Genomic DNA, 27,947 nt, shown 5'->3' with positions numbered 1-27,947 from the left:
TCCGACGGATATTTAAGTGGCCGTCGGAATTTCCTCGGAATATTTTCATTTAACCCGGCAAACAAGCCGCCAAATATTTCGCGAAAATTGAAATTGAAAATACTGAGGGAATTCCGACGGAAAATATCCGTCAGACCCAAGGTTTTATAAACTCGAACCGCATCTTCTTCCCCATTTCTCTCTTCTTCCCCATTTTCTCTTCTTCCTCTCCGGCGATCTCTCTCTCCTTCCGGCGTTCTCCACCTTCTCTCGCGACGATCTCTCCGGCGAATCCTTTCCATTCCTTTACAAATCATGTAAGGACCTTATCCCACTCTCTTACGTCCTATTTGTAAGGTTTTTAAGTAGATTTGATGATTTTAGAAGTTTTTTGATAGATTTTTGTTAGGGTGATTGGGTAGGATTGTGATTTGTTGTGTAATAGGTTTAGAATTGTGATTTGATTGTGTTGAATTGATTTAGAATTTTTTTATAAATTGTTTATTATTTTTGTATTTACAAAACGTTTATATAAATTCGATTTTACAAAACGTTTTTGTATATAAATTCGATTTTTGGATTTATAAAAGATGATTTCATATTTTAAAATTAATTTTGTATTTATAAAACATTTTTTGATTTATAAACACTATTTTATTATTTTTTGTATTTATAAATACTATTTTGTATTTATAAAAAGATGATTTCATATCTATAAAAATATTTATATTTATTAAAACTAATTTTGTATTTATAAAACATTTTTTTTATTTATAAACACTATTTTATTATTTTTTTATTTATAAAAACTATTTTGTATTTATAAAAAGATGATTTCATATTTATAAAAATATTTATATTTATTAAAACTAATTTTGTATTTATAAAACATTTTTTTATTTATAAAAACTATTTTATTATTTTTTGTATTTTAAATATGTTTTCTATTTCAATTTTAATTTTATATTTTTGAATTTCAGTTTAAAAAAATAAATTTATAATTTTTTTTTTGAATTTTGGAAATATTCCGAGGAAGTGTATCCCTCGGAATATTCCGACGACATATTCCTCGGAATATTCCGAGGAATTTCCGACGAAAAAAGTCCTCGGAATATTCCGAGGAAAGATGAATTTCCGAGGAGTTATTTCCGAGGACTTTTTTCGTCGGTATGTCGTCGGAATAGCGTTATTCCGACGACATACCGACGATTTTTTCCCTCAGTATGCCGCTGTTTTCTTGTAGTGTTTAGGCGGCGCCTAGGCTCCCGCCTAGGCAGCAACTCAGTCCTATCCGAAACGATTTTCTTAAAATTCGATTTATATCGATTTATATGATTCAAATTGGTTTAAACTGTTCTAAATCAGTTAAAATTTGTTAAAATCAATCTAAAATTGTCTATATATGTTAAATAAAGCAATAATATTATTACAAGTCTACAAATTTGTCTACTTTCTTCTGTTTTGTATATCTAATTTTGATAATTCATCACAATAATTTTATAATTAAACTTAAAAACTAAAATATGTTATACAAATGTATAAAATATATAAAATAAATCAACAATTTGCTAACGCCTATGCCTCGCTTAGGCCCCGAATAATCTGTCTAGTCGCTAGTCCTCTATAAAGCACCTAGTTACCGCCAACCGATTTTTAGAACATTGTATTTTATCATTAAATTTTGTTAGCATTTTATTTTATTTAACAAACTTTAATTGTAATGTAACTTGTTTCCAATTTTTATTAATTTAATTGTGTAAAATTAGACATTTTAATTATTTTGTTACCCAAAAGTTTAAACAAAGAATTTGCTTAACACAACATTGTATGTGATCTAGAACGATCTTCACTCATAGATTAGTAATCGTAATGTAGCTCAACATATTAAACTAAATTAAGACGATTCGTTACCAAATAAGACCAGAATTGTAACTGTAAGTGTGTTACACAATTAAAACTCAGAAAAAAGAATTTGTTGCATCAAGTGTTTGTTTACAACCAGCGGTTTAAACCTTTAAATAATTCTGATAAGTCCAATTTTAAAAGAAGAAAAAGAAACATTTTAAAACGAGTGGTCAATCATCTCCCCAATGGCAACTAATAGCATCAGCTATAATTAGCCATCGCGTTTGAAAGAAAGAACGTAGAAAATGAGGTTGTTATTTTAGCTGTTTCATGCAGTTAACACATATATATCTTAATATCTATATATGAGCTAAAACGTTTGGTTTAGAAAAAAAAATACGTAGGGGTCTCAGACGGAGAGTACCGTCGTCTTTAGGGATTCCGAGAAGCCATCGTGAGACAAGATGACTTCAGGACTCCCTAATAGTACGACGAACACTGCCTATGAGATTGACGTATCTCGTTTTGGAAAAATTGTGTGTTATGATCAATCTCTTCTCTTTGAGAAGAGAGAACAAAAGGGATGGGAGAGCGGAAGCACGCTCGCCTCTTCCTTGCCCTTCTTCATCACGCAGCTTTTTGTAGCTAACCTTAGCTACCGCGTCATCTACTATCTAACCCGACCTCTTTATCTTCCTCCTTTTGTAGCTCAGATCCTCGTGCGTATGCTACATAATTATTATTTTTTGGTGTTTTATTGCTCTCTTAGCAATGATGTAATTTAATTTGTGTTTTGTGATTTATATTTGTTGCAGTGTGGGTTATTGTTTAGCCCAAGTGTGCTTGGGAACTCAGAGTTTATAGTCCAGCATGTATTCCCCTACAGATTCACAATGGTTCTTGAGACATTCGCAAACTTAGCTCTTGTCTACAATATTTTCCTTCTTGGTCTTGGGATGGATTTGAGGATGGTGCGGATCACTGAGGCCAAACCGGTCATCATCGCCTTTGCTGGACTTCTCATTGCCTTACCCGTTGGTGTCTTCCTTTACTACCTTCCTGGAAATGGTGACCCAGAGAAGATCAAGTCTGGCTGTGTCTTTTGGTCCCTTGCGCTGGCCTGTACCAACTTCCCTGACCTCGCTAGGGTCCTTGCGGATCTCAAGCTGTTGCGGTCCGACATGGGTCGTACTGCTATGTGTGCAGCCATTATCACTGATTTGTGCACTTGGGTTCTCCTTGTTTTCGCCTTCGCTTCTTTTAACAAAGCAGGTAAATTAATACTCCATCCGTTTCAATATAGATGATGTTTTAGAAGGATTATTTTGTTTCAATTTACACGAAGTTTTGATATTTTAAAGTTAACTTTAACTTTATTGGAAACTGTTCAACCAATTAGATTTTACCGTTATTTTTATAATTGGTTAACTAATTTTAAAATTATATCTTTAAAATGTTTTTTTAAGAAAAAGGTAATTTTCTTAATCTTTGTGCACTAAGGCAAAACGTCAAGTATTATGAAACGGAGGGAATATTATCTTAACCGGATATAGAATGAATCCAATAGATAAATATGTTTTATCAAGATTTATGATTGTTGTTTTTTTTTTACAAAAGGGACATGGAACCAAATGATGCCGTGGGTGATTCTCACCACGTTCATATTCGTCCTCCTTTGCATCTACGTGATCCGTCCCGGAATTACATGGATCTTCGCCAAAACCGTAAAGGCAGGTCAAGTTGGAGACACCCACGTTTGGTTCATTTTAGGAGGTGTGGTCCTATGTGGGCTGATCACGGACGCGTGCGGGGTCCACTCCATAACGGGGGCCTTCCTGTTCGGTCTCTCCATCCCGCACGACCACATCATACGTAACATGATTGAGGAGAAGCTTCATGACTTCCTCTCCGGAATACTCATGCCTCTTTTCTACATCATTTGTGGGTTACGAGCTGATATTGGTTACATGCTCAAGTTCACTGACAAGTTCATCATGGTTTTAGTCATTTGCTCTTCCTTCTTAGTAAAGATCGTGACCACTGTGGTCGTCTCTTTATTCATGCAAATGCCTACTCGTGACGCTCTTGCTATCGGAGCTCTTATGAATACCAAGGGAACCTTATCACTTGTCGTCCTTAATGCTGGTCGTGATACCAAGGTATTAATCGAAACCATATGCTACTTACAAATAATATATGAATGATAGGGAATTAGTATAATTATATTTTATCGTTTACTATTTACACTCATTATCGTGCAATATACTATATTTTAATTTGAAACAAAGTTTTTTTTTTTGTCACGAAAATTTGAAACATAGTTTAATTTTTTTGTTACAATTGTTAGGCACTGGATAGTCCAATGTACACTCATATGACGATCGCACTTCTAGTAATGTCACTAGTGGTGGAGCCACTTCTCGCAGTTGCATACAAGCCCAAGAAAAGGCTGGTTCATTACAAGCACCGAACGGTCCAAAAGATCAAAGGAGAAACAGAGTTTCGCGTCTTAGCTTGCGTCCATATTCTCCCCAACGTCTCAGGGGTCACCAACCTCTTACAAGTCTCAAACCCAACCAAACAATCACCTCTCAATGTCTTCGCCATTCACCTTGTGGAGCTCACTGGTCGAACCACTGCCTCATTGCTAATCATGAACGACGAAAACAAACCTAAAGCTAACTTCTCGGACAGAGTCAGAGCAGAGTCCGACCAAATAGCTGAGAGCTTCGAAGCTATGGAAGTGAACAACGACGCTATGATGGTCCAGACCATCACCGCAGTCTCTCCTTACACGACCATGCACGAAGACATATGCGCTTTAGCCGAGGACAAGCGAGTTTGTTTCATCATATTGCCTTACCACAAACACTTGACACCAGACGGTCGGATGGGAGAAGGAAACTCGTCTCACGCCGACATCAACCAAAACGTGTTGAACCATGCGCCTTGCTCCGTAGGGATTTTAGTCGACCGTGGCATGGCCATGGTCCGTTCCGAGTCGTTCCATGGCGAACCCACGAAGAGAGGAGTGGCAATGCTCTTCGTGGGAGGTCCAGACGACCGGGAGGCGTTATCATACGCATGGCGGATGGTCGGACAACACCAGATCAATCTCACCGTAGTAAGATTCGTCCCGGGACGCGAAGCTTTAGTCTCGGCCGGGAAAGTTGCGGCCGAGTACGAGAGGGAGAAACAAGTCGACGACGAGTGCATCTATGAGTTCAACTTCAAGACTATGAACGATTCCTCCGTGAAATATATCGAAAAAGTGGTTAATGATGGTCAAGACACGATATCTACGATCAGAGAAATGGAAGACAATAACTCGTACGATCTTTACGTTGTCGGAAGAGGGTACAACTCAGATTCTCCGGTGACCGCCGGTTTAAACGACTGGAGCAGTAGTCCTGAGCTAGGGACAATAGGGGACACATTAGCTTCGTCGAATTTCACAATGCATGCGTCGGTTTTAGTCATTCAACAATTCTCTGCCGTTAACAGACAAGCCGCAGCAGCAGCAGCAGCTGCAGCAACAGCTGTTGGAGCGATCGGAGGAGGTGTCGGTAACAATCAAGAAGCCATTGGAATTGTGCCAAAGACGACTCATGATGCTGAGCCATTTATGAAGTCTATGTACGAGGATGATGGGGATGATGAAGAAGAGGAGCACCACTATGGAATTCACAGGTAATGAGTTGTATTATACATATATGCTCTTTGAATCTATGTTTTTTTTTTAATTTAATTAGCCAGAATGAATGTGAAGGATCTTGAAAAATGTAATTGTATTCAGTTTGGAGAATTCGAAATTTCTCATTGTGAAACGATTAATTTAATTTGCTCGAAAAGAATATTTTTGTTCAACCCGTTTTATCATATTTTTTATCTCGGATATAATGGTATTAATTATCTTTTAAACTAGCTAGTCTTACGTGAAAAGGTTATTTACTGCTTTCTACGAATTTTTTTTGGGAAAGATGTATATTAATGATTTATTAACGTATATATACGATCTTCCTCGTGGTAGAACTTATAGAAAGTCAGAATTCAAGAAAGAAAAATGTTATGAGAAATAACAACAATCGTTCCTGAAGGAGCTCTATTCAAAGTCTCAAACTGAAGAGAATACCAGAAAAGTATGAATATTATAAGAAAGAAAATAGTGTACATATACGCTAGTCCTAGTCAAAGATCTATAAAAGGCAAGAATATATATTCATCTCTTTTTTTTGTCACCGGTGAGTATATATGAAGTACAAAATAATATTGGGAAAATTGTTTTTTAGAGCAAAAAAATGATAATTACGTTTTTTAGACTAATATCTATTTTATGTCATTTTTATCTATAATATCCTTTAATATTTTTGAAAATAAATTTAATAAATAGTTTTACAAACAAAATTTTTTTTGGAAAATAGTAACTATTGATAAAATACATATATGAACTTAGTGGTATTTTTTCAGTTCTAAAAGGGTTTAAATCATAATTTTCAGATTATGTTCTAAATAAAGTAGAAATGGCATTCTACGAAGTAGAAAATGAAATCTATTTTTTTCACTGAATCTACAATGTTTAGAATACGTGATTTACGTAAATAAGAATATTCAAAAAATATTTAGAATACATATTCTGCGCTTAACCTACCGATCTAAAATCTTTAGAAATCAAACTCTACACATTAATATAAATCTAAAACACGTAGAAATCGACTTCTACAGATTTACTGTAAATCTAAAACATGTAGAAATCAAAATCTACACATTACTATAATTCTAAAACCCTGTAAAAATCGATTTCTACAGATTAGTTGTATTCTACGGATAAGAAATCAGTTCCAAAAAATATGAAAACAAAATATTTGAGAATATCCACTTTCATATTTTGAAAAAAAAACGATTTTAAAAAAAAACAGCAAAAAAAAACGTGGTAACCTTCTTCTCACGCCGTCTTCTATATTCCATTGCTTGTTCACAAAATTTTCACAAAAAAATCACATTATTTCTACCAATCAGTGTGAAATTGAGTGAGTTAGGTTTTATGAACTTGAGACTTTGATTTTTTTCCCCTTTGTCCGTGAAGGAGATGAGAAATTATGGGTTTCATCCCAAAAAAAATCGAGTTTAAAGAGTTGAAATCGTGTTTGGTCGGTTCAAATCAAGTTGAAATCAAACCGGATATAACCGGAGAAAACCAGGAAATCGATTTGGAATACTTACATGGGCACGAGATCGATCTGTCTATAATTCGAGATCGGTCGATCTGTATGAAATCGACCTTTGCCGATCGAGTGAAATGGACCAGGTCGATCTGTATATGCTTCGTGTTTTTTTTTGTTCTGAATAATGATCAGGATCGATCGATCCATTCGACCTTGTAATTTTGGATCGATCGAACCCATTATTTATTATATTTAAAAATTACAACTTTAAGGGTATTATTGCCATTTTCAAAATAATTAGTCTAATGGGACATAAAGTATATGAGATTAGTGTAAAAGGACATAGTTATCATTTTTTTGTTCTAAAAAAACAATTTTCCCAATAATATTTACCTAATTTTAAGTTACTTTTTTACATATTCCCCTTCTTTTTAAATTAATTATAACCACTTCATTTTTTATCTAATTAACTCGGCTTCCTTTATTACAGAGTACAAAATAGAACTTATTGAGTGTTTTTATTAGATCATTTACATTCTAATTTTCACTATTTACCATAATAATTTGTCAATATTTATTTTACGTGTTAGCCAAAATAATTTCGTAAGTTTGAATGAAATTGATTTAGTCATGAGTTCATGTTAAAGGGATAGTTCAAAAAATTCAATGAGATAGTTTTTCTTTTCTTGAAACACTTCAAATGAGATAGTATTTTATCATCTTAGTTCATATATCTTCATTTTTATTTCTTATTTGGTTCTTTTCAAAGGAAAAGATATATTTTAGTTTATCCATCTAATATTACTTATCCCTAGGCGACTCAACATTCCCTTATTAGATTACAGTTCAAATAATTGGGATTTGTTTATGCCTTTTGTCTTCTGGATTGTGTTTATGGTAAAACCTAAAAGTTGGATATTTTTAAAATCTCGTATAATAGACAAATATCCTGCGTATATACACAAAATAAATTTCTCAAAGGTGGTAGGTACGCAAATGTTAGACAATGATTAACCCGAGATTTTTTTAGTGGGTGTTTCTTAACTTCCGCTAATAACTCCACTCTAAGAATCCTGAGTTAATCATGCTCTTAAATCACTAAATCACGACAAATCTGCTAAAAAGTCTCTCTCTCTTCTTTCTATCTTTAGATTTACAAAGACTAAGACCACTTTAAGTCTTTAACCATAATCCATCAATATCTCCTGCAAGATTTTTTTTTTTTTCTTCGACGTCAAAAAACTATTTTATTACTCAAGACCTTTTCTTTCTTAAAGATATTTTCTGTTTAAGCTTTTTAGGCCTTTAAGGTAACATTAAAAGGAGTTAAAGAGAGAGAACTTCCATAAAAATATATTTTACCAAGGAAGCAAAACAAAAGGTGAGTGAGCTCGAAACCCTATGCTTAATTTTTGGACTCGAACTATACATAAGCAGTTTCCGTTAATCCGCAGAGACTTTTTTCACCTCTGTCTATGCATATGTTTGGGTTTGTCTCCACAAACATGCCTTATTTTTGTCTCTACCTAAATATTTTATTATACATTCAAAATTCAGGGAATAAACTAACCTTTGCTCTCAAAAATCAAATTTAAAAGAGTCTATAAGTTAACAAAAGAAGAAAAAGAAGCCCTTGTACTTGTTTTTAAGTCCGATCTCTTGTCGCTTTGTTGTCTGAAAAGCAGATAAACGAAACTCTTTGAGAGCTTTTTCATATATATTGTTTAAAATCTAAGTACCTTTGGCTTCTACAAGTTCTTTTGCAAAAGACTCAACAAGGAATAAATTCGAAGACAAAAAAGACAGATGGAAAGTAATATTGGTGGAGCTGGAGAAGTAAGAAGAGTGAAATTAGTATATTTCCTTAGCAGCCGTTCTGGTCAAGTTGACCAGCCTCATCTCTTGTCTGTTCATCATCTCTCCCGTAATGGTGTCTTTCTTCGAGGTTAATGATTGATCTTTCTTCTCTTTATCTCTTTTATCTCGATCAGTCTCATCTAAAATTGTGTTAGAAACGTAGATGTGAAGCGATGGTTAGCGGGTGTACGAGGGAGTGCGATGCCAGACCAATACTGTTGGTCGTGTAAAAGGTAAAAATATTACGTAAATTATTGATTATACCGATTTATATATGTATCAGTGGTTTGAATATGGATCTTGGGATGTTACAGGAGGTATAAAAATGGATATGTCTGGCAAGATTTATTGGATGACGATCTTATTACTCCCATCTCCGATAATGAATACGTTCTCAAAGGATCTGAGATTCTTCTAAACAATCCAAAGGGTATGTCATGTAGTTATCACTATATTCCATGAATTGAGGTTAATTTAGGGTTCTTAATATTTTAAAACAGAGGAGTCTCCTCATCCGGAAAAGAAAGCTTGGAAGACAAGAAACGTCGGTGACGGCAGTATTGACGCTAAAGAAAATCTACTGAAGTCGAAGTTTACGTCGGACATGATCCACAAAGAGTCTCCCGTCTTCTGCTCTCAACGTTCGACGGCGACAACGTCGACGGTCACCGATGAATCCACCACAAACGAAGAAGAAACGTTCGTTCTAAAGAAACCAGGTCTGAAAAAAGTATCCGGCCAAGGAGACGGGTCGACAGGAAAAGTGTCGGGTAACGATACAGAGTCAGGTCGAACAAGTGTATCGTCGACGACGTCGTCTTCGAGTTTTATTAAAGGTAAGAGCTATTCGAGCGCGCGTGCCTCGCAAGTGCTAAGGAATTTGATAAAGTGCGGTGGTTTGGACACGAACGACGCCGTATTAGTGCCTTTGAATAAGTCTGCGTCAAGGTCTTTTGGTGCGGCTTGGGAAGATGAACCCAGATTCCAATACCAACAGCACAATGCTCGGTACGCTCCAAAGTACTACCTACTCGTATTTTTAATCAATTTATTAATAGTTGTTTAACGATTTAAATATTTAAATCGTTACTGTTTAGCTGTTACTGCCGCATATGATTGGGACTAGTACTCTTTGATATATTTCAACTAGAAATCATTACTTTTTAGCTGACTAGTTCTCATATCATTGGCGCTCTCAAGCTAATTAAATTATATAATATTTGTTATACTATATCAACAATTTATATCAAATTGGTAACATGTTTTTTCTTTTGGTTATATAGAAAAAGCTTTGAAGGGGCATGGAATGCCATAAAGATGAAAGACACAATTGAATTTTGTAAACCAAAGGTGGCTTCAAGCAAGCCTTCAATGGCTCCACTATGCTCGTAAGCCTAACTATTTTTTATCACTTAATGATATTATTAGGATTGATGTAATTAAAATGGATGGTAACTCATAATATAGGCAATGTGGGAAGTCATTCAAACCCGAGAAGATGCATTCACACATGAAGTTGTGTCTAAGAATGAAGAGTTCATTGTCGAAGGATGATGATTTGATGACGGGAAATAATACCATTAGACCGAACCAGCAACGCTGCAGAAACATTTCGGGAGATCCATCAGGACATCAACGTGTAGTGAGAGCTACTCTCAAAGAATAATGAAGCTTAACTATGATTGATTATCTAGCTGTGCGATATGTGAATGGATGCAGACGGGTAAAATTTTCACTAGTTCAGTGAAGTTCAGTTTGATGAAGCGCACAAATTGTTAGAATATCATGAGGTCTTTGGCATAAAGTGGGTTTGGGTAATCTAACTGAAGGTTTTAGATGCTCAATTGATCACAATTTGAACATTTATGTCTTAATGACTCATTATTTGATATAATGCAAACAGATATTTATTTCGTTCACGTTTTAAAACCTTTATATATACGGTTATATCTTACGTACGCGCGCACGTATGTTCATGCCATCATGTGCGTCAGTGCATGCATGTTACTTATATTGATACATTAGGTTGAGAATAATTAAGCACATGAACTAAATAAATACAACATGATCTTTGTCGTTTTGTTTTCGAAGATAAAATCTTGAATTTTCATTCTGTTTCTAGTACATATCATTTTGTCTTAGAATATTTTTAATCGAAAACTTCACGTCTGCTTTGACCAGATATGATTGAAAGTTCTAATGGAAATTTAAGGCCTCTATAAACTATATTATAATTTTATTTCGTTACTTCGACGTTCTTGACTCTGGTCAAATAAGGCTCACTCTTGTGTCAAGCCCTATTTAAACAAGTGACTTTGCCTGAAAAAATTAAATCTCTAACTCATCGATCCATCTTAAGACAAGAACAACAATAACAAAGTCAACGGTGCAGTATATAATTCTTGTGTGACTCTTAATATCATTAATGGAAGGAAGCTTGGAAGGTATGCTGATGAAAGTGAGCATTTTCGCTCTGGTTCAAGCTCTTGTATATCTTATTCTGTCTACATCTTCGAGTGTTTTCTCTAAGTCAAACACGATGAAGATCTTCGAGTGTTTTCTCTAAGTCAATCACGATGAAGAGACTTCATAGTTTCCGGTCAGCGAGATCCATGAGCATCAGCCGGATTCTAGCGGTTCTTCAGGATATGCCTGCAGGCGGCGAGATTTCTCCTTCTTCCATGAGTCTCTCTTCTTCTCTTGCTTCTCCTTCATCGTCACCACGTATATGATTCAGTAGTTTCTGGTGAATTATGTTTGAATATTGTTTTTGCATGTTAGATAATGTTCAAATTCCTTTGTTTATAAAGTTTTTTTTTATAAAGTTTATTTGTAATTTAATCTCCAACTAGGTAATAATCCGCGCATTGCACGGAAATGTGATTATTAGTTTCGCTATTTTTTAATAAATAAACATTAATCTGGATATCAGTTCGGTTTTAGGTTGTTTTTTTGGTTTTTAATCACCTAAAATATAACTATCATTTTAAATCAATATTTATTTGGTTTGTTTGGTTAAAATGTTTGATTTTTTGGTTTTTTTTATGTGATAATCAAAAATTACTATAACTTGTTTGTTTTCTTAGATAGTCGTGATGTTGAACCAATAGTTTCATATTATAGTTTCTAAACGGATAATAGTTTAAAAAAAAAGAAAAAAAAATTATTAAGACAAATCATTTTACTACAATTTGGTCGATAGTGAAAGAAACATTAAGAAAAAGAATATTTTAACTTCCAAAAAAATTAGATATTTCAATTGTGGTAAATACTTAGTTATAAGGTGCTCACGTCAATGTGCACATGTATGTGTATGTAAAAGTATATAAAGATGGTTGATAAATATATAAAAATACTGTTAATTAATATTAAATGACATTTTTTTCAAAATAATACTTGAAAAATAAAATTCTTAAAATGAAATTATTTAAAAACAAAAATATTGTAAAATTTATATAAACTATAATATATAATTTATATATAATTCTTTAAATATATGTATATATATGCATATAACGGATCAAATTGGATATTCGTTCCTATAAATATTGATATTTGTGATTTTTTTTTTTACGGATATTGCATTTTAGTATTTGATTTGCTTCGTAGAGTAATGGATATCCGGATTTTTCGGTTCGAATCAAAACGGATAACGAATCGAATCAAAATTTATGAATAATTTGTCCAGCTCTATTCGTAAACAGTAAAAATAACGTAAAGAAAAACCATGCATGTGAGTTTTATATTTTAAAAACGTAAAATACATAGTGTGAACATATTTATGTAGAGTTTGGCTAAAAATCTCTCTACATGTGACATGTGTCCATTTTAGTATAAACGCATTTATTACAATGCTTATACACGTGACATGTGTCCAGTTGAGTGTGAACGCATTTATTACAATGTTTCTTAAATAATATATAAGACCATCAGCATTAGTGAACCCCATGGAAGGGGTTCACAAAGCATTTTTTATTATTATTTTTTTCTTTTGATTTTTTTTTTTTTTTTAAAAAAAAAAATATATATATATATTAATAGGACCAATCGCGGGCCGCCACGTGTCGTGGGGCCCGCGCTACAGTGATAATCCGGGTACACCGGAGTGAACTCTCAAGAGACAGGTTCATTGATTTTTATTATTTTAATATCCCTTAGACCAATGCTGATGCTCTAAGGGATTTGATTCATGATTGATTAAGAAAACAAGAAATGACATGAGCCCGTGTTAAACAAGAGAAACAAAACGTCAGCTTGTTAGTTAAGTATTCGTCATCAAATATTCATCATATCTTTCGAACCGATTTTCTATGCTATATATATATATATATATATGAATATAGTTTTATTTTGGCAACCAGAAAATGATGATAGTTTATTCATAGCTGGTACCTCTTTATAGAAAGCTACTTGTATTTTGATCAAAAAAAAAAAAAGAAAGCTACTTGTATAAGGAGGAAAAATGATGATAAAGTGTATACACTACTACTGGAAATATCTAGTGGGTAGGAAAGTTGTGCATTTATTCTTTAGTTTTAATTATCAGAAAGAAGAAAATGTGTGAATTAGCTAGAAAGCCTAGAATAATACTATCTCAGACCACTGTTCTTGACTAATGAGAGCTTGACTCGCTTACGACATGCATGAGACCTCAGCAACAAAAACCACTACTAGTTGGATTAGACGACAAGCTAATAGAATAAATGTTTAATAGTCGCTATGATCATTTATTTTCTTCTTAATATATGATGATCATATATAGAGAAACACTTATATAAAAATTTCGAAGGAAAATCAAGTTTGATGACATTGCAGTCCAACAAACGCTTTGCTCAAAATTGATGAGTCATGGATACATCATATCTCATATTAAATAATTAATAAACATCTTGAATAATTCCTCTGTTTGTAAAATTACGACGTTTTACAGAATTTTAATGTTCCAATTTATAAGATGTTTTCATTTTTTTAGGTAACTTTTACTTTATTAAAAATTGTGTATCCAATCATATTTTAATAGTCTATTTTGTAATTGGTTGAATATTATTAATTTATAGTTTTAATGATATTTTCTAGACAAAAAATAGTTTTTTTAATATGTGTGTTTCTACCTAAACATCTTATATTCAGGAACAGAGAATAATAATAACTGAACTAATATACAATATCCACGAGTCAATTAAAATAAAGTTCTGAGCTCTTTTATTTATGTTTTATCCAATAGAATACAAAACTGTGACAATCATTATTTTGGACGTAATGATACTCATTTGACTTTTCGAACCATAATGTACATTAAGAAAAAGATAAAAATATAGTAAAAAAGGAAAACGAATCAGCGGCTTCCAAAAATATAAAAACGTCATTAAGTAATAATGACGTGGCAAATTATTAGTGGTTGAAATGAAAGGCTGCTAAAAAGGAAAGGTCTACCTATATAGAAATTTGGCGCCTGACTCGAAGCCGTTGCTTTCCTCTTCCGGCGTTTTCTCTCTCTCTAGTCGACTCTCGTCGCCGGAGACCCGTTTAACCGGCGAAGAATAAAGCTGCTGACTTTGACTTTCTGCTCATCAATCGCTTGCTTGAGTATTTGGTCCTCCGTTTCTCGTCAGGTAATTGATCATCTTAGGTCATTTCACTGTGTTTCGATTTTGGCAGATTCTGGGTCTTTTGAATTTTCCTTGTTTTGATTGTGGGTTTCACTTATCTGATTCTATGGTTTCGAAAAAATTCAACTTTCACTGTTTTTTTTTTTACTTACCTCATGATGATCCATCTTCTAGGTCTTTGTTCTTAGCTTGCTTAAACTGGTTATAAGCTTTGTAAAGATTAGAACTTTCTGTTTGTAGAATCAGAATTTGGCTAATGGATTGTTGAATTGTGCTAAAGGTTTGTGCTTTACATCGTCTGCAGCTTTTGTTTCTTTTCAAAAAAAATAAGATAGCTTTTCTCGTTTATTACGTGGTTTATAGTGATTAAACCTTTTGCAAAGATGAATCGAAAGTTTGCTTACCTATTAAAGTAACATCTTACTACTATTTAGGATATTTAATTTCACTGTTTTTTTTGACAAGTACTTAAATTTGGTAGTTCATACTGACTGTCGGAAGATATTAGAAGATGTCTCAAAGAAGGGAGAGTGGTCCGTCTCGGCCGCACAGGCCGATTCAACGGACTCAGACCCTTGGTAGTCTCGGAGAGGCTATGCTAGATAGTGAAGTGGTGCCATCTTCTTTAGTGGAGATTGCTCCGATTCTTCGTGTGGCTAATGAAGTTGAAGCTAGTAACCCACGAGTTGCTTACTTATGTGAGTTTGCTTTTGATTGTGATTGATGAAACTTCACTTACTCATCTTTAATGATCTTCGATGATATAATTTTACCAGGTCGATTTTACGCATTTGAGAAGGCGCATAGGCTTGATCCGACATCGAGTGGACGTGGTGTTCGCCAGTTTAAGACTGCTCTTCTTCAACGATTAGAAAGGGTGAATGAATGTCAACACTATGGTTTTCACTAACATCTTTGTGAACTCATGCCGGTTTTGATTTTGGTTTTACTAGGAGAACGAAACAACTTTGGCAGGAAGGCAAAAGAGTGATGCGCGTGAGATGCAGAGGTTTTATCAACACTACTACGAGAAGTACATCCACGCTTTGAATGCTGCTGATAAAGCTGACCGGTTAGTTTGTGTTTTGACTGAATACAAAAACTTATTCAAACTTGGGGCTTTTATCTTCTCACTGCGTTTTCAATTCATACTTTTTTACCTTTAGTGCTCAACTTACAAAGGCCTATCAAACTGCTTCCGTTCTCTTTGAAGTCTTGAAGGCTGTTAACCAGACAGAAGATGTGCCAGTGCCTGTAAAGGTGAAGCTGATAATAGATATTATCCAATGTAGTATTATTGATCAACATCTGTTTCTTATCATCTTTTTTCTTTTTCCTTCTTCTGCTGTAGATTTTGCAACAGCAGAAGAAGGTGGAAGAGAAGACACAGATTTACAAGCCTTACAATATACTTCCCCTAGACCCTGATAGTCAGAATCAGGCTATAATGAGATTGCCTGAGGTTTTTTTATCCACCTGCTTAGCTTTTTACTGTTCTGTTTTTTTTTTTTTTTATAATTGTCTTTTACTCTAAGCAATCTGTTTTGAATGATGTTCTGCAGATACAAGCTGCTGTCACCGCTCTTAGAAATATAAGGGGATTGCCATGGAAAGCAGGTCACAAGAAGAAAATAGACGAAGACATTCTAGACTGGCTTCAGTCCATGTTTGGTTTCCAGGTGATTATGTTAGAGAATATTCTGACTTGGAAAGTTTTGTATTTACTGAATTTTTATTCAACAATTTGAGTGCAGGAAGATAGTGTTTCCAATCAACGAGAGCACTTGATCTTGTTACTTGCTAATGTCCACATCCGACAATATCCAAGACCAGAACAAGAACCAAAGGTATGCGTTTTGTTGTCTTTTTTTTTTGCTTTTTGCTTAGGCATTTGTGCTGAAGGGATTGTTGTGCAATAACTTCTCTAGTTGGATGATCGGGCCTTGACCATAGTGATGAAGAAACTGTTCAGAAACTACAAAAAGTGGTGCAAGTACTTGGGTCGGAAAAGTAGTCTTTGGTGAGATTTCATACTTTATTAACTTACCAGACTATAATACTTTCTGTCTAATTTATCCTCTTGTTGGAATTTGAAGGTTGCCGACTATTCAACAAGAGGTACAGCAGCGTAAATTGCTCTACATGGGACTTTATCTTCTGATCTGGGGAGAAGCAGCAAACCTGAGATTCATGCCAGAATGCCTCTGTTATATATACCACCATGTACGGATCCAATTCAGTTTCTGATTATTTGAGAAGAAGATTTAACATTTTCCTAGCTGTTTAAGTTTAATTTTAATTTTTTTTGTATATGTGCAGATGGCTTTCGAGTTGTATGGTATGTTGGCTGGTAGTGTTAGTTCTCTAACAGGGGAGCATGTAAAGCCAGCTTATGGTGGTGACGATGAAGCTTTCCTGCAGAAAGTAGTGACTCCTATATACAAGACAATAGCAAAGGTTTATATTTGATTTAACTTATGGTGGTTCTTCTCGAGCCTTCCTTCAATGATCTTTGTGTGTTACAGGAAGCAAAGAGAAGTAGAGATGGAAAGTCAAAGCATTCTGTTTGGAGAAACTATGATGACTTGAATGAGTATTTTTGGTAAATGCTTATAAACTATTTGGAATCTCATGCTATCCATCATAATTAATGGTGGTCTTAATCCAATTGTTGCCTGTAAACTTTGCAGGTCAATTCGATGTTTTCGCTTAGGGTGGCCTATGCGAGCTGATGCTGATTTCTTTTGCCTGACAGCTGAAGAACTTCGAGTTGAGAACAGCGAGGTATGAGTAATAGAGACTAAACAATTGTCTCAAATTTTCTGTATCTATAATTTATTGTTTTATTGTTCACAATGGTGCAGATAAAATCAAATAGTGGAGATCGGTGGATGGGAAAAGTCAATTTTGTTGAGATACGCTCCTTCTGGCATATATTTAGAAGCTTTGATAGAATGTGGAGTTTCTACATCCTGTGTTTGCAAGTACGTATTTAGTATGCTTATCTTCCAATTATATTGTATTTTTTATCACCTGTTGTGTTATTTGATGTATCGTTTCTTGTTAAGGCAATGATTGTTATTGCATGGAATGGATCCGGAGAGTTGAGTGCCATCTTTCAGGGTGATGTCTTCCTAAAGGTTCTGAGCATTTTCATTACTGCAGCTGTACTAAAGCTTGCACAAGGTGATGATGCATTACACTGTTAAAAAAATTCTGTTGTTTCCTATCAGTTTTCTGACTGTTTTCTCTTAATATTTCACAGCTCTCCTTGACATAGCCCTGAGCTGGAAGGCAAGACACAGCATGTCACACTATGTGAAACTCAGATACGTCTTGAAGGCTGGTGCGGCTGCAGGGTGGGTTATAGTCATGCCGGTTGCTTACGCCTACAGCTGGAAAAACGCTTCTGGCTTTGCGCTGACCATAAAGAATTGGTTTGGTGGACACAGCCATAATTCGCCTTCCCTTTTCATTGTGGCGATTCTTATCTACTTGTCCCCGAACATGCTTTCTGCGTTGCTGTTTTTGTTTCCGTTCATTCGACGGTATCTCGAGAGATCGGACTTCAAGATAATGATGCTGATGATGTGGTGGTCTCAGGTACGACCTTATCCATGTGCCTTTTATCTTTGATTAAATGTTTGTATTGAACCGAAAATATCTGACTTATCATGGTTGTTGTGTGGTACAGCCTCGGCTGTACATAGGAAGGGGTATGCATGAGAGTGCGTTGTCACTTTTCAAGTAAGGAGCCTAAAATCTTTACACCCTCAGGCTGAAATAGTGAAATGTTGGTTGGTCTGTTAACACTACTTAATGATTTCTAGGTACACGATGTTTTGGATTGTTCTTCTGGTTTCAAAGCTGGCATTTAGTTTTTACGCTGAGGTATTATCACATGTTTTTGTAGTGATGTCTATGTTTAGTAACAAGAGAAATATGAAAGAACCTTTTCTATTAACAGGCACTGAGATTCTATTGACATTCATATCAGTCCATCAATGTATATTTCTCATGCTTTCCATCTTTAAAACAGATTAAGCCCCTTGTTGGTCCAACCAAAGATATAATGCGAATCCATATATCCGTCTACAGCTGGCATGAGTTTTTCCCTCATGGTAATGGAATATAGAATGTTGGGATTTGTTATTATTGTGTAATGCTATTTTGTCTAATAACTCTGTCGTTGTTTTGTTTGTTTCTGCAGCAAAGAATAATTTAGGAGTCGTCATTGCACTGTGGTCACCGGTTATTCTCGTGAGTTTTTACACATATTGTTAATTCTTATATTCTCTTTCGTTCTTGTTGTTTCTCCTTATTATATGCTAACTTCTATATGCAGGTTTATTTCATGGACACTCAAATATGGTATGCTATCGTCTCAACTCTGGTTGGAGGTTTGAATGGAGCTTTCCGCCGTCTTGGAGAGGTATTAAAAAAACAACTAGGACTACTTAATTTACATAACGGAGTGGCATACATTCACTTGTTTAGTTACCAAGTGAGATAGTCTCTTGAAAGAAGTTTGTTTCACTTCAGATCCGGACACTTGCAATGTTGAGGTCAAGATTCCAGTCCATACCAGGGGCCTTTAATGATTGCTTGGTACCACATGATAACAGCGACGATACAAAGAAAAGGGGATTTAAGGCGACCTTCTCTCGGAAGTTTGATCAGGTTTTATTACCGCTGTTATGTTCAGCTGCTTTCACTGTCTCTTTATCAGAACTTTATTGAAGGTTGTGTTCTCTGTTTTGGTATCCAGCTACCATCTAGTAAAGACAAGGAAGCAGCGCGGTTTGCTCAGATGTGGAACAAAATAATCAGTAGTTTCCGAGAAGAGGATTTGATTAGTGATAGGTAAAGTCTGGCTTCAAATATATATTTATCTTTTGTCTCAATCTGAAATTAATGATATGTGATAATGTTGGTTTGTGTACAGGGAAATGGAACTTTTGCTTGTGCCATATTGGTCTGACCCTGATTTGGATCTTATCCGGTGGCCACCTTTTCTACTGGCTAGTAAGGTGAAGATTTATCTTATGACTTATTATGTCTTCTGGTGTTACATTTCCTTTTTTCTTGCTCTGATGCACTCCTGATTAAATGTCATAGATCCCAATAGCTTTGGATATGGCCAAAGACAGCAATGGAAAAGACCGTGAACTGAAAAAGAGACTGGCTGTTGACAGCTACATGACTTGTGCAGTTAGCGAGTGCTATGCCTCTTTCAAGAATCTCATTAATTATTTGGTTATTGGAGAACGAGAAAGACAGTAAGTTATTAAAATCTCTTTTCCTTTGTTCCAACCGCCTTTTTCTAACTTGTTCTTGTCCAGGGTCATAAATGATATCTTCTCCAAGATTGATGAACACATCGAGAAAGAAACACTGATAACAGAACTGAACCTGAGTTCTCTTCCTGATCTGTATGGCCAGTTTGTTCAGCTAATCGAATATTTGGTACGAATGCTGAACATCTCTGCCAAAATTTGCATGAATTTAAGGAAATTACTGAGCTTGTTTGTTCTACTTGCAACAGATACAAAACAGAGAGGAGGACAAGGATCAGATTGTAATCGTCCTGCTGAACATGTTAGAAGTGGTGACTAGAGACATAATGGACGAAGAAGTTCCAAGGTAAGAAGACCATTTGCATGAACCTGGTCAAACATTTTTTTTTTCTGTTTTAAGCACTTTGATATAGAGTTTTCAATCCATAGCTTACTAGAGACTGCACACAATGGAGCTTATGTCAAGTACGACGTCATGACCCCTCTTCATCAGCAGCGCAAATATTTCAGCCAGCTTCAGTTCCCAGTTTTCTCTCAAAAGGAAGCCTGGAAAGAAAAAGCAAGGCTCTTCTCTTTCATTTGTCTAATTCTTGTTTTCATTAAACATGATCTCTCTTTGGCATGAGGAGCGTCTAAGTGGTTTGCTTCTTTTTCTTGTCATTTTGCAGATCAAGAGGCTTCATCTTTTGCTTACTGTCAAGGAGTCAGCTATGGATGTTCCGTCCAACTTGGAAGCTCGAAGGCGTCTTACTTTCTTTTCAAATTCTTTATTCATGGACATGCCTCCTGCACCCAAGATCCGCAATATGCTTTCCTTCTCGTAGGTTCCATCACTTTCAACTTATTTCATGGCCATCTATGACACATCTATTAACTGTCCTCTCAGTTTCATGTTTCATACAAGCAGTAAATGAATGTGGAAAGCTTTAGCCTTACTCTATCTTAACAACTCCCATTTTGCTTCTTCTTTTTGTTCGTAGGGTCCTAACACCATACTTTTCAGAGGATGTTCTTTTCTCCATATTTGGTTTAGAACAGCAAAATGAAGATGGAGTCTCCATACTTTTTTACTTGCAGAAGATCTTCCCAGGTTTCACTTTTCTCTCCTTTTTTCACATGGCGCTATAATTGTATTTGAGGTAACAGCTGAGTTCATGGCTTACATCAGACGAATGGACGAACTTCCTGGAACGAGTTAAATGTGGCAGCGAAGAAGAACTAAGAACAAAAGATGATTTGGAAGAGGAGCTTCGTCTATGGGCATCTTACAGAGGCCAAACTCTGACTAAAACTGGTATGTATTGTAGACTTTAGTGTCCTCTCTTCATTTTTATAACTGGAGTAATAAACCTGTTGTCCTGATTCTTTTGATTTGTTTCAACAAGTGCGAGGCATGATGTACTATCGAAAGGCTTTGGAACTTCAGGCCTTCCTTGACATGGCAAAGGATGAAGGTACTTGAATAATCTCCACTGTGGTTTCCTTTGATTCTTGTCAAGTGTGAAAGCACTCCTTAAACTACCTTTCTGTTTTTAGAATTATTGAAAGGCTACAAGGCTCTGGAGTTAACCAGTGAAGAAGCATCAAAGAGTGGAGAGTCACTATGGGCACAGTGTCAGGCACTTGCGGATATGAAATTCACCTTTGTGGTTTCCTGCCAGCAATACAGTATTCATAAGAGATCTGGTGACCAACGTGCTAAAGACATATTGAGACTTATGACAACGTAATGTCCTCATTGTTTTTCATCCTTTGATCTTCTTTGTTATTAATTTCTTAGCCTTTATTCTCTTGTGTTAGGTATCCGTCTATTCGTGTTGCTTATATTGATGAGGTGGAGCAAACACATAAAGAAAGTTATAAGGGGACAGAGGAAAAGATTTATTACTCAGCTCTTGTGAAAGCTGCTCCACAGACCAAACCAATGGATTCTTCTGAATCTGTTCAAACACTAGATCAGGTACCTAAATGAGTATTGATGCTGTTCAAACCAGTGGACTCTTGTGTGTTTTCTAAACTACAAAGATGAGATCAGAGGATATTTGATGCTATTGCTCTACTTTGTGGAGAGACTGAGTTTATATTTCTTTTCTTTCAGCTCATTTATAGGATTAAGCTTCCGGGGCCAGCTATACTAGGAGAGGGAAAGCCGGAAAATCAGAACCATGCTATCATTTTTACACGTGGAGAAGGGTTGCAAACAATTGACATGAACCAGGTGCGTTGCATTAATTTTCTTTTGTCTAGGATGTGTCACCGAATAAATCTCATTTATGCTTATGAGTAGTTAAAAAATGAGCATCATGGGGACTCTTAACCTCTAAAGACTTGACAAAATAGGATAACTATATGGAGGAAGCTTTCAAAATGAGGAACTTGCTGCAAGAGTTTCTTGTTAAGCATGGAGGCGTGAGATTCCCTACCATTCTTGGTCTCAGAGAGCATATTTTCACTGGAAGGTACTTACTGGATGATCTAGTTTCTCTCTTTTAGATTGTTTAGACAATATTGATCTCCTATGTCTGTGGTTTCTTGTGGCCCAGTGTGTCTTCTCTTGCATGGTTTATGTCAAATCAGGAGAACAGCTTTGTAACGATTGGGCAAAGGGTGCTAGCTAGTCCCTTAAAGTAAGTATTATCATCCCTATTGTGAAATATGTGGATATTGTGATTGTCAAAGTTAATGTGTTCTTTCTTTTGCTGCTCCCAGGATACGATTCCATTACGGTCATCCAGATATTTTTGATCGTCTGTTTCACCTTACCAGAGGTGGTATCTGCAAAGCTTCTAAAGTCATCAACCTTAGTGAAGACATCTTTGCAGGTCTACTTGCTTGATCTCTTCTAGTGTAACTTCATGTAGTTTTCATTATCTCATACCTCTGATTACTGCTTTCAGGTTTTAACTCAACTCTGCGTGAAGGAAACGTAACTCATCATGAATATATACAAGTCGGTAAAGGGAGAGACGTGGGACTCAACCAGATCTCAATGTTTGAGGCCAAAATCGCCAATGGAAACGGTGAGCAAACTCTGAGCCGCGACTTGTACAGACTGGGACACCGTTTTGATTTCTTCCGGATGCTGTCTTGTTATTTCACCACCATTGGTTTCTATTTCAGTACCATGGTAAGTTGAGTTTTTCCCTTTTCTGTCTCAGTCAAGGTTTTAAAAGTCGGTCCAGGTGGCAAATAAACGATTTTCTTAAAATCTGATTTATAAGACTCAAATCGGTTTAAACCATTTTAAATCGTTCTAAAGCGCTTTAGATCGATTTAAATTAGTATAAATATGTTAAATTAAATAATAATGTTAGTAAAAATTCACGAATTTATCTAATTTCTTTTATTTTGTATATCTAATTTAATAATTCATCAAAATAATTTTATAATTAAACCAAAAACTAAAATATTTGATATAAATGTAAAATGTTTATAAAATAAATTAATAATTTGTTAAAGTCTACAGAGCATCTAGTTAATGCTTAGCCATTTCTTGAACATTGGTCTCAATCATTAGATGTCTATGTCTGAAGCCATTTTCTGTGTGTGTGTTTTGACAGTTAACAGTGCTTACAGTATATGTCTTTCTCTACGGCCGGTTATACCTAGTACTCAGTGGGCTTGAACAAGGGTTAAGCAACCAACGAGCTTTCCGTAACAACAGGCCTCTCGAGGCAGCTCTCGCTTCCCAATCATTCGTGCAGATCGGTTTTCTAATGGCTCTCCCTATGATGATGGAGATTGGACTCGAAAGAGGCTTCCACAACGCACTAATCGAGTTTGTCCTGATGCAGCTACAACTCGCTTCTGTCTTCTTCACGTTCCAGCTCGGCACAAAGACGCATTACTACGGAAGGACACTGTTCCACGGAGGCGCTGAGTACAGAGGAACAGGCCGCGGCTTTGTTGTCTTCCACGCCAAATTCGCCGAGAACTATAGATTTTATTCCCGCAGCCACTTCGTGAAGGGCATCGAGCTGATGATTCTCTTGCTAGTGTATCAGCTCTTTGGTCAATCTTACCGGGGCGTTGTGACTTATATTCTCATCACTGTTTCGATATGGTTCATGGTGGTGACGTGGCTGTTTGCCCCCTTTTTGTTTAATCCCTCTGGCTTCGAGTGGCAGAAGATCGTTGATGACTGGACGGACTGGAACAAGTGGATATACAACAGGGGAGGGATCGGTGTTCCGGCTGAGAAGAGTTGGGAGTCTTGGTGGGAGAAAGAGTTGGAGCATCTTAAGCACTCGGGGGTCCGCGGTATTGTACTTGAGATTTTCTTGGCGTTGAGGTTCTTTATATTTCAGTATGGGCTTGTGTATCAGCTCAGTATCTTTAAAGGGAAGAATCAAAGCTTTTGGGTAATGCTATAAGCTTATAACTCTAAATAGTTGATTAATGAATTTGATTAATGAGAATTGGTGTGTTTTCAGGTTTATGGAGCTTCATGGTTTGTCATCTTATTCCTTCTACTCATTGTGAAGGTATGAATCTTTTTATTCACATTCTCAGTTGATTTTCATTGAGAATTTAGGCCGATCTTGGACAAAGCCGAATAAAACATTGGCTTTGGCCCCAAAGTTTTTGAAAAAAGTTATATAGAGATAGGCACTTCCGAAAAAAATTTTAGGCTCCCAAATTTGTAAAAAATAATTTTAGTTGAAATCTTTAATAAATCGCCCTATAAATCTGAGAGCCGGCCCTACTTATGTAGTGTAATGATCATTGCAGGGTTTGGGGATGGGAAGGAGAAGATTCAGCACGAGTTTCCAGCTTCTATTCAGAATCATAAAGGGTCTTGTGTTCCTCGCATTTGTTACAATTCTCATAACTCTCCTGGCACTTCCTCTGATAACAATCAAAGACTTATTCATCTGCATGCTTGCCTTCATGCCAACTGGCTGGGGAATGCTTCTTGTAAGTATATTTCTCTTCCATCAAACTCCTCTCTTGTCTGGTTTTGTGACATTGGTTTCGTTTGTTTTGTCCTCTTCATCAGATTGCGCAAGCTTGTAAGCCTCTGATCCAACATCTAAGGATATGGTCATCGGTTAGGACGCTAGCACGTGGCTATGAGATCGTGATGGGATTGCTTCTCTTCACGCCGGTTGCTTTCTTGGCTTGGTTTCCTTTTGTGTCCGAGTTCCAGACAAGAATGCTCTTTAACCAAGCGTTTAGCAGAGGTCTTCAAATTTCTCGTATTCTTGGTGGTCACAGAAAAGACAGGTCTTCCAAAAACAAGGAGTGATACATAACATATGTAAATATAAATTAATGGTTATATGTTGCTTGATTCACAAGTTATCTACATTAAGAAAGTTAAGCCTTATAACCGTCAGCCTTATAACCATCATACAACTATGTTTCTTCTTTCTTTTTTCGGTTCATTCACTAGCAGGTCAATCATTGCATGGAGGAAAGTTAGACGTATCTCTTAACATTTCCCCGCTGATTTAAAAGACTCAAGAACATGTTAATCATTTGAACTTCTCCACATATGATATATCGTTTTCTAGTACACTGTACACGTCATGAATGATGATAACGATAGAGTAATTATTTGCTCACGTTTACCGTGTTCTTTGTTAATATATTTTTTTAAAAGCATCTCTGAGCAGTTTCTATTTTTCATTCTAAAATAGAATTTGGAATATTATTTTTCATTCTAAAATAGAATTTAGAATAAAAATATTCTAATAATATTATATTTTACATTTTTTTAACACTTTGTTTTATTAATAATGATTTGCAATCTATTACATCGTAGAAGAAGAATACTAGAAATTTGAAGATCTAACAAGGACAAACATTAATTATGACACATTAGCAATATCAAACTAGTCTTGTTTGAAATAAGATAACTTAGGGGTTTCCGTTCTAGCAGTAGCAGACAGACTTCTAATATCTTTAACTTAGTATTATATTTTACATTCTATAATAAAATAAAAATTGGATTTATTCTATGAATAGAATAATTTTTTTTTATTTTTTGTTTATTACTCGATTTTCACTCTAAAATAAAATACTATTAGTGTTGAATTCTATTCTATTTTGAAAATAATAGAATAAACCATTAGAATGATCCTAGGGTTTAGCTTTGTTTAAAAACAATTTTATTAAAAATGTAATATTTTAGTTTATAATAACTGTAAGTCTGTCACTGTTTTAGAACTTATATTTAAAAGGAAATTGTATAAGCAAAAAAGTGTATTAAATTTAATTATCATTTTAATCTATGTGAAAAAAACAACAATAATTAAACGGGGTTGGTGAATTAAAAAGGGTAGCAAGCATCTTTACTTTCAAACAAAACTACAACAATTTGTCAGCTGTAAAGGGAAACAGAGTTAAATGTTTGCATCTCCAATCATACGTCAATGTCAAAGTCTGCAAACGCAAATTTGGATTTTTACACGAAGAAGGCCAAAGGGTACATACAAACCAGCGAGCGTCACCACAGACGTCACAAGCAGTCTGATACAGTTTTGCGTATCTTTTTGATGAAGACGTATACATTGCATGTGCATGCATACCTGACCATGTATCAAAATTTAATTACACATCTCTCTCTCTCCCTATATATATATATAACAACCCCAAGACTCCAAGAGACATATAATCTTGTATTGGACTTCATTAACTTCAGTGTGAAGAACAAAACAAACAACAATTAATGGCACCACCACCACACTTTCTACTCGTAACGTTCCCTGCTCAAGGCCACGTGAACCCATCTCTCCATTTCGCTCGTCGCCTCATCAGAACCACCGGCGCACGTGTCACTTTCGTCACGTGCGTCTCCGTCTTCCACCGCTCCATGATATCTAAGCACAGCGACCTTGACAACAACCTCTCTTTCCTTGCTTTCTCCGACGGCTTCGACCAAGGAGGCCTTACCACCGCCGAAGAGATTAAGAGCCGGTCTCTGAACCTCAAGAACAACGGCGAGAAAGCCCTGTCGGAGTTCATCGAAGGTAACAAGAACGGTGACTCTCCGGTGACTTGCTTGGTCTACACGATGCTCCTCAACTGGGCTCCGAAAGTGGCGAGTAGGTTTCAGCTCCCCTCTGCTCTTCTCTGGATCCAACCTGCTTTGGTTTTCAACATCTATTACAACCACTTCAACGGGCACAACAACAGCTCTTGTCTCGAGTTCAAGAACCTTTCGTCTATAGCAGTCCGTGATCTTCCTTCTTTCCTCACGCCTGCTAACACAAACCAAGGGGTGTACAACTTGTTTCAAGAACTCATGGAGCTTCTCATAGAAGAAACCAACCCGAAGATTCTCGTTAACACGTTCGATTCTCTTGAGCAAGAGGCGTTAAAGGCTTTACCGCGTGTCGGAATGGTGGCGGTTGGTCCTTTACTTCCTTCGGAGATGTTCAAAGAATCAGTTAGAGATTTGTCAAATGATCAAAGTAGTAGTTATAGCCGTTGGCTAGACTCGAAAACAGAGTCCTCTGTTATCTACGTTTCTTTTGGAACGATGGTTGAGCTGTCCAGGAAACAGATAGGGGAGCTAGCGGGGGCTCTCATAGAAGGGAAGAGACCGTTCTTGTGGGTGATAACTGACAAATCAAACAGAGAAGCGAAGTTAGAGGGAGAGGACGAGTCGGAGATCGAGAAGATTGCTGGTTTTAGGCACGAGCTGGAAGAGGTTGGTATGATCGTGTCTTGGTGTTCTCAGGTAGAGGTTTTGAGACACAGAGCGGTTGGTTGCTTTGTGACTCATTGCGGGTGGAGCTCGACCCTTGAGAGTTTGGTTCTTGGAGTTCCGGTGGTGGCGTTTCCGATGTGGTCGGATCAACCGACGACTGCAAAGCTTGTGGAGGAGTTGTGGAGGACAGGTGTGAGGGTGAGAGAGAACGAGGAAGGATTGGTGGAGAGGGGAGAGATAAGGAGGTGTGTGGAGGCAGTGATGGATGAGAAGCTGGTGGAACTGAGGGAAAACGCTGAGGAATGGAGGCGTTTAGCGGTTGAAGCGGGTAGAGAAGGTGGGTCATGTGATAAGAACATTGAGGCTTTTGTGGATGAGATTCTGCTCAGTGAAGAAGAGGAGGTTAAAGACAAAGATGACTGTTCAAAAGGAATCTAGATCCTTCAATTGGTTGTAAACTGTTGCTAGTCTTGTTACTTTGTCCCTTGTCTATCAGTTTCATTACAACAAAAAAAAATACATTTATCTATGTCTTGAACAA

At 36.1% G+C, this 27,947-nt stretch overlaps 4 protein-coding genes across 5 annotated transcripts; all 4 read left to right on the top strand.

Annotated features, from left to right (window-relative positions):
- Positions 1 to 2,199: 2,199 nt before the first annotated feature.
- LOC106400324 (cation/H(+) antiporter 23, chloroplastic) lies at positions 2,200 to 5,691 on the top strand. The gene is made up of 4 exons (XM_013840697.3): positions 2,200 to 2,543; positions 2,640 to 3,096; positions 3,442 to 3,983; positions 4,172 to 5,691. Exons 1-4 carry the CDS (start codon positions 2,289 to 2,291, stop codon positions 5,516 to 5,518), a joined length of 2,601 nt encoding a protein of 866 aa, XP_013696151.1. The 5' UTR covers positions 2,200 to 2,288; the 3' UTR covers positions 5,519 to 5,691.
- Positions 5,692 to 7,420: 1,729 nt separating this feature from the next.
- Positions 7,421 to 10,949, top strand: LOC106370781 (protein SOSEKI 1-like). The gene is made up of 6 exons (XM_013810771.3): positions 7,421 to 8,931; positions 9,007 to 9,076; positions 9,158 to 9,273; positions 9,344 to 9,851; positions 10,127 to 10,231; positions 10,311 to 10,949. Exons 1-6 carry the CDS (start codon positions 8,793 to 8,795, stop codon positions 10,507 to 10,509), a joined length of 1,137 nt encoding a protein of 378 aa, XP_013666225.2. The 5' UTR covers positions 7,421 to 8,792; the 3' UTR covers positions 10,510 to 10,949.
- Positions 10,950 to 14,230: 3,281 nt separating this feature from the next.
- Positions 14,231 to 25,124, top strand: LOC106400407 (callose synthase 1-like). 2 transcript variants are annotated; one of them, XM_048757798.1, is made up of 43 exons: positions 14,231 to 14,455; positions 14,934 to 15,150; positions 15,229 to 15,329; positions 15,406 to 15,524; positions 15,619 to 15,712; positions 15,804 to 15,914; positions 16,015 to 16,131; positions 16,207 to 16,299; positions 16,381 to 16,472; positions 16,549 to 16,675; positions 16,772 to 16,909; positions 16,978 to 17,054; positions 17,143 to 17,236; positions 17,317 to 17,436; positions 17,521 to 17,638; positions 17,718 to 18,055; positions 18,147 to 18,199; positions 18,283 to 18,343; positions 18,492 to 18,573; positions 18,663 to 18,712; positions 18,798 to 18,884; positions 18,995 to 19,132; positions 19,221 to 19,315; positions 19,398 to 19,482; positions 19,571 to 19,731; positions 19,795 to 19,918; positions 19,998 to 20,095; positions 20,179 to 20,308; positions 20,418 to 20,569; positions 20,730 to 20,839; positions 20,918 to 21,043; positions 21,135 to 21,203; positions 21,286 to 21,475; positions 21,550 to 21,709; positions 21,848 to 21,967; positions 22,090 to 22,208; positions 22,293 to 22,376; positions 22,459 to 22,571; positions 22,647 to 22,876; positions 23,310 to 24,110; positions 24,183 to 24,233; positions 24,481 to 24,666; positions 24,749 to 25,124. In XM_048757798.1, exons 2-43 carry the CDS (start codon positions 14,964 to 14,966, stop codon positions 24,995 to 24,997), a joined length of 5,850 nt encoding a protein of 1,949 aa, XP_048613755.1. In that variant the 5' UTR covers positions 14,231 to 14,455; positions 14,934 to 14,963; the 3' UTR covers positions 24,998 to 25,124. The 2 variants fall into 2 exon arrangements, with proteins under 2 accessions (XP_048613755.1, XP_048613757.1); XM_048757800.1 differs by lacking the exon at positions 15,804 to 15,914.
- An 824-nt stretch (positions 25,125 to 25,948) lies between these two features.
- On the top strand, positions 25,949 to 27,947 carry LOC106400405 (UDP-glycosyltransferase 75B1-like). Its single transcript, XM_013840770.3, has one exon. It carries the CDS (start codon positions 26,423 to 26,425, stop codon positions 27,842 to 27,844), a length of 1,422 nt encoding a protein of 473 aa, XP_013696224.1. The 5' UTR covers positions 25,949 to 26,422; the 3' UTR covers positions 27,845 to 27,947.

Source organism: Brassica napus, chromosome C5 (genome assembly GCF_020379485.1).
Source record: "Brassica napus cultivar Da-Ae chromosome C5, Da-Ae, whole genome shotgun sequence".
Classification (NCBI taxonomy): Eukaryota; Viridiplantae; Streptophyta; class Magnoliopsida; order Brassicales; family Brassicaceae; genus Brassica; species Brassica napus.
This window is presented reverse-complemented; position numbering and strand designations above follow the sequence as displayed.